This window comes from Tupaia chinensis, unplaced genomic scaffold (assembly GCF_000334495.1).
Source record: "Tupaia chinensis unplaced genomic scaffold, TupChi_1.0 Scaffold144150_1, whole genome shotgun sequence".
NCBI classification, from domain to species: Eukaryota; Metazoa; Chordata; class Mammalia; order Scandentia; family Tupaiidae; genus Tupaia; species Tupaia belangeri.
This window is the reverse complement of record NW_006204006.1, coordinates 1,108,308-1,113,879: the sequence shown is the minus strand read 5'-3', so window position 1 is coordinate 1,113,879 and position 5,572 is coordinate 1,108,308. Positions and strand designations below refer to the sequence as shown.

The 5,572-nt window shown below is 53.5% G+C and overlaps 1 protein-coding gene across 5 annotated transcripts in view; it reads left to right on the top strand.

Moving 5' to 3' along the window:
• Positions 1-305: 305 nt before the first annotated feature.
• TBRG4 (transforming growth factor beta regulator 4) overlaps positions 306-5,572 on the top strand; it is a 10,538-nt gene continuing 5,271 nt past the window's right edge. For 2 of the 5 annotated variants that reach the window (XM_027767276.1, XM_027767275.1), the window contains exons 1-3: positions 306-414; positions 2,446-2,921; positions 4,778-5,101. In XM_027767276.1, coding sequence (XP_027623077.1) covers positions 2,496-2,921; positions 4,778-5,101 — 750 coding nt within the window. In that variant the 5' untranslated portion in view covers positions 306-414; positions 2,446-2,495. The remainder of the gene's footprint in view (positions 415-2,445; positions 2,922-4,777; positions 5,102-5,572) is intronic. The other 3 variants (XM_006166034.3, XM_006166033.3, XM_027767274.1) reach the window with 3 other exon arrangements.

Genomic DNA, 5,572 nt, shown 5'->3' with positions numbered 1-5,572 from the left:
ATTAATCAAACAAACCAGGCAATTACAGATTCCACGATACATCAATCAGGCACATCGACCGGTCCACGCAGACAGCCCTGGGCCCGTCACGACTGGGCCCACTCCGCTCTGCCCGGGGACCGCGCGCACAGGCCCACACCACGCGCGCCCGCCCCAGCCAGTGCGCGCCGGAGCCCGCAGCTACCTTCGGGATCTCCGCTGTCACCGCTCCCGCTCCCCGGCGGCTCACTTCCGCCACCACCCACTTCCCTCTACGTCGAGTGCCCGCAGCTAAGATGGCGCCCGCCTGAGAGGCGGAGGACGTACTTCCGGCCGGGCGGTGAGCAGAGAGCGGCGTTTCCGGCGGCACGCCGCTTGACGTATCCCGGAGTGCCGCGCCGCATGGGCTGAGGACAGTGCGGACAGTGCATGGAGGTCAGTGGCGGTGCTCCGCCTCGCGCCACGGGGAGTGGGGCTGCGGGGCTTGTTCCTGAGGGTTCGGAGAAGGGACAGCCGGGCCTGGAGAGCAGACGGTCAGGTCGGCGCCCTGGGGCGCGGTGGGCCTGGGTATGCGCCGGGTCCCGCTGGGCGCCGCCCGTCAGTGCGCATGCGGCCCTTCTCCCAGCGGTGGCTTCGCTGTCGAGCCCGGAGGCCCTTGACCCTTGGTGTCCCAGCAAGCCGGGTTTCGTGACCTTGTGCAGGTCATTCTCTGTACATTTTAGCACCCAGTTTCCAGATTGATATTTGCCTAAACCCAAGCCCGCTTCTAGACTTCAGTTTTCTCCTCGTAAACTGCTCTTAGAATCATCTTAAAAATCAGGAGAGCTTTTCAGTGCTTCCCCACTGCACCTGGGCTCGGAAAGTGGTAGATGTTACACTTTGCAGGTGTTCCTTCTGAGTCGAGCTTTTCCCTTTTGTGTGTAGTTAGACTAAAAGGTTTGTACAGCTGCAGTAATCCGCTCATGTGAAAATAAAACGTGCCAGACATATATCAAGCTCCGGGAAGCGGAAGGCAATCAAATGTGCTTTCTGCTTTGGCGAAAATGAGGCTTAGGTTAATGTTTTACATTGTCGGTTACATGCCTTACCTAGGTCATTTAATCACATTAGACTGGGAGACTGGCAAAACGTTAAAAGTAAAATAGACATATGTAGCAAACTGTTGGGAGAAGTACATTTATCTGAGCTTGGAAAGATGAAGTGTGTTTTGGGGGTCCCATGATGTGTGGGAAGGATAGCTAGCCCTGCAAAAGGCGGAGTTGGGGAGTGCAAGTCTTCATTAGAAGGTGGGTGTTTATAGTGGGAAGGGAGAAGAAATAGAACTAGGAAGATCATTCTGGGACATGTTAATGAGGAGCTTTGTTATAATTGGTTCAGAAGTTTTGTTCTTTTTTTTTTTGGAGAGTCCCCCCCCCCCCAATGGGGGCATTCGCTTGCCAGAAAGACAGAGACAGAGAGACAGAAAGTGAGAAATCAGCCCCCAGGGGGGATGGCCACGCCACAATCCCTTCTCCTCTTGGAATCTTGGGCACGTACGCACACTCGCCACTAGGTCCGGGCCTGGAACCCTGGTCAACTACATGGGAGTCCAGCAACATAGCCATTATGCTAACTGCTGGTCCCCAAATATTCTTTTTCATGAATATAAAGGCCAGGAAAGAGGATTCCTGCTAGTTGCAGGCCCTTCAGAGCATTAATTTATTCATATAAGCTGAACATTCCACTTATCTGCTTGTTTAAAGAAATTCTGGGATTTCCTTCTGGAATTTGGGGTGCACAAGCACACATGCCTGGTGTGTTTTTCAAGCCTCTGAGGCCAAGATTCAAACTGTGATCAGCTATGTGGGATCTGACTCCCTTCACCACCAGGCCAAGGTGCCAGCTCTCAGGAGTCATTCTTATTTAAAATGTTCTGTCCTGTTGCTTCTAATTAAAAAATCAATTACGCGCAAGCCCTATCAGTAGAGATTCCTGTTCAGGAGATCTTGGGCAGCTTCTGGATATCTGAATTGTTAAACCATTCCCAAGGAGATTCTGAGGCACAATCAGTTGAAAACTCCGGCTCAAGCTGTAATGCTCCTGGGTGTTGCTATGTGATGGCAGTGCATACTGAAACCAAAACCTGAGATTTTTGCCTCAGAAAACACTAGCATGCACTTACAGGTATTGAGAAATGAAAAAGGCAGGCAGGTTTTACAGAGATGGTGGCCGTGGTCCCATTTCATTTCTCATGTTTTTCTCCCAACTTAGTAAAAAGCTGCTCTTTGGGGGACCAGCAGGTGGCGTGGTGGTTAAGGTGCTGGACACTCCCGACCTGGTGGCTTGCTTTCTCACTTCCCCTCACTCTCTCTCTCTGCTTCTCTCTCTGGTCAAATTAAAATAAATGGATGAATAAATCAAATTAAATAAATAATTTTTTAAAAAGCTGCTCTTTGATTACCTCTCTTTCTCCTTCCTTTCTCTCAGGGGTTTGGAGTCACTTGCTAGGAGTTTATATTCCTGCCACCCCAGCCATCATGGCAGCCCGCCTGGTGAAGCGATGCACATGCCTCCTGAGAGAAGCTGCCCATCTGGCCCCGGCCCCGGCCCCTGCTGCATCTCCAGTTGGCTGGCTTAGAATCACCAGGGCAGCCCATAAGACTCTAACTTCTTCCGCCACCTCACCTAGTTCCCACTTCCGAGGTTCCTTGACAGAGCTAGTAGAGAAGGAACCAATGTTTACTCCCTACCCAGAGCCCCAGGAGGTAGACCGGCTCATCGAGAAAGCCACCAGGCCGGAGCAGCTGCTGGAGCTCCTGGGCAGAGATCACCACCTGTACCCCAACCACGCAGCTCTCATACTCATCCACCTCTCTCGCCTGCTATCCAAGAAGCCAGAAGACAAGACCTCACTCATTCAGGATGCACGCTTCCAGCAGCTGCTCCATCTCGTCAACAGTCAGGTGGGCATTAGCATGTAGTCTTGAGGGCTTGGGCCCTAGGATAGCCAGCGGCACCCCGATCGGCACCCCGATCTGCGGCAGTAGGTGATGAGCAGCAGCAGCCAGGCTCCCTCGACATCTAGTGATGTTTCTATCTTGTATCAATTTCAGAACACTTTCCTGTGCTTCCTCTCAGTTTACCCTCATAAGACCTCTGTAAGATAAGCATTGCCACCACCTCCTATAAACAAGAGAACAGGACTCCTGGCAATAGGAATGTGTGCAGTGGGCTAGGCTTTTCTCAGATCCACAGTGCCTCTTCTCTCCAGGCAGCTTTGACTTATATTGCCCCACCACGCCTCCCAGCCTGGCCAAGAACAGGTCCCTGAAACTTGAGAAGGGCGGGCATTGGCAGGCAAGGGTTCACACCCTCACAGGTGGGGCATGCAGAGAGGAGACCTACTGAAAAAGAAAGGCACCAGCAAGGAGAGCAGGGCTGGGTCCACATGACTGAGAGACTTCCAGGACAAGGTTCCCTTGGTTCCAGGTGCAATGAGGCTGACTCGGGTCTGTGAGGCTAGGATACAGGTCTGTTCCTAGAAGGGCACCTGGTATTTACAGCGACTCTGTGGGGAGATGGTACTAGTGATGGCAGCTTGGTACCTCACAGGGCCTTGGCATTTGGGGGTGGGCAAGCCTTAGGGATACGAGGAGGTCTTTTTTCCCAGATGTCAAGGCTCTCCTGCAAACCTTAGTGCCTTGGGGAAGTTTTGTCGCGGTTGGCCTTCAGGGCCTACACACCACTGAAGGGTGTAGTGGCACCTTTTTTTGTTGCTGTAGGGAACATGCACTCACCAGAGAGACAACAGGAAGAGAGAAATCACCCTTTGAGGGGTGGCCATGTCGCAGCCCCTTCTCCATTCTCCTCTCAGGATTTTGGGCAAGTACACATTCAGTGTGCATTTTAAGCCACTGGGTCTGGGACTCAAACCACAAGTCAACTGTGTGGGAGTCCAGCAGCATAACCATTACACCATCTGCTGGTCCCATTGGCGCCATTCTTAAGCCTGTACCTTCCCTGCAAAGATGTCATTCTGCTTATCACACGAGATGCGTTTTTCTTTTTTTTTGAGCTTTTTGCCAGGAGCATGCGGTCGCCAAAGAGAGACAGAGACAGTGAGAAATCATCCCCCCCAGGGGATGGTCACACCACAATCCCTTCTCTGTTCTCCTCCTGGGATCTTGGGCACGTGTATGCACGCGCCCAGTGTCATTTTCAAGCCAACAGATCTGGGACTCAAACCATACAGTTGGTCATCTGGGATCCAACCACCATGCCACCAGCTGGCCCATCAATACTTTTAATAGCTAAAAAGTTTGTCATTGCCAGTAAAAGTAGCAAGCCGGTCACAGAACCTGAGATATTCTAAGTGCCACCTGCTCTGCCAGGGACTCCCATCCCTCGGGTGCAGCCTCACATTGACCTGCAGTCCCAGTGCTGTTTGTAGCTGCAGTCTGCATGTCCACTCAGAGCTATAGCCAGGTGCACATGACATTGGCTCAGTCTCCCATTTAATCAGCCACATCGGATCAGATCTGCATTAGGGGAACTCAGAACTTCTCATACCGCTTAGGGTTTTTGCTGGCAAACACTAGCAAGCTGTTCTGGCTACCTCAGTGAGAAACACTGGTTTACTGGAAGCTGGAGGACCAGGCTCAGGAAATAGGCCAAATGCAGCTGTGGGGAGCCCTGTGAGAACTGGGTGGGGGGCTGTCGCCCTGAGGGTTTCAGTCAAGCCTCTGAGCCAGGTTCACAGGGCAGGCACGGCATCAGCAGGTGCTGCAAATGGACCTGCCTGTGTCTGTCTCCTGCCCAGCTATCCTTGATCTGGCACGGGACCCTCGTAAAGCTGCTGCGGAGCCTGTACAAACTGGCACTCCCCGAGGGCTCCAAAGAGCTGCAGTCCGTGGAGCAGGAGGTGCGCTGGCGCCTGCGGAGGCTCAAGTACAAGCACCTGGCCTTCCTGGCAGAGTTCTGCACTGCTTCCATGCAGGAGCAGCACTCCCAGGATCTGCTGGCCGAGCTGCTGGTGCACCTGGAGAGGCGCTGGACAGAAATTGAGGATGGCCGCATGGTGGTGGCCATCATGACGAAGGCAGGGCACCTCTCTGAGTCACTAATGAACCGTCTGGAAGACAAGGTACTGGGCCTAGGGCGGGCAGCACTTGGTCTGCATTCCAGGACCATGTGATTGTTCCTGGGACAGTCCTTAGGCCAAGGGGAGTGGGTGTGTGTTTGCTTGACAGCTCTGAAGCTTCTGGCCAGAGTATTGGGCGTCAAATGGGGAGGGGCTGGGGGCTTCGGGCAGCAAGGGGCAGCCACCATGCAGCAACCTCATACTTTCTCCTGACACAAGGCGCTTCTCTTGGTTGTGCCTTTGTCATTTCCCAGAAGCCCTTGTGTGTGGCCTCGAGAGGTGGGTGTGATGGGCAGTTCCTGAGGTAGTAGCAAGGTGCTGCTGGGCCTGGGCCAGCCCTGCATGACCCAGTTCTGGCTAGACTTCCTGGAGGTATTGTCGCTGTAGCCCTGAAGTCTAGTCAAATCATTTCTGTCCTGCCGTGGCTCGGACTGGCCCAGTGGCTGGCCCCGAAAAGCCCCCACGCCCCGGGGG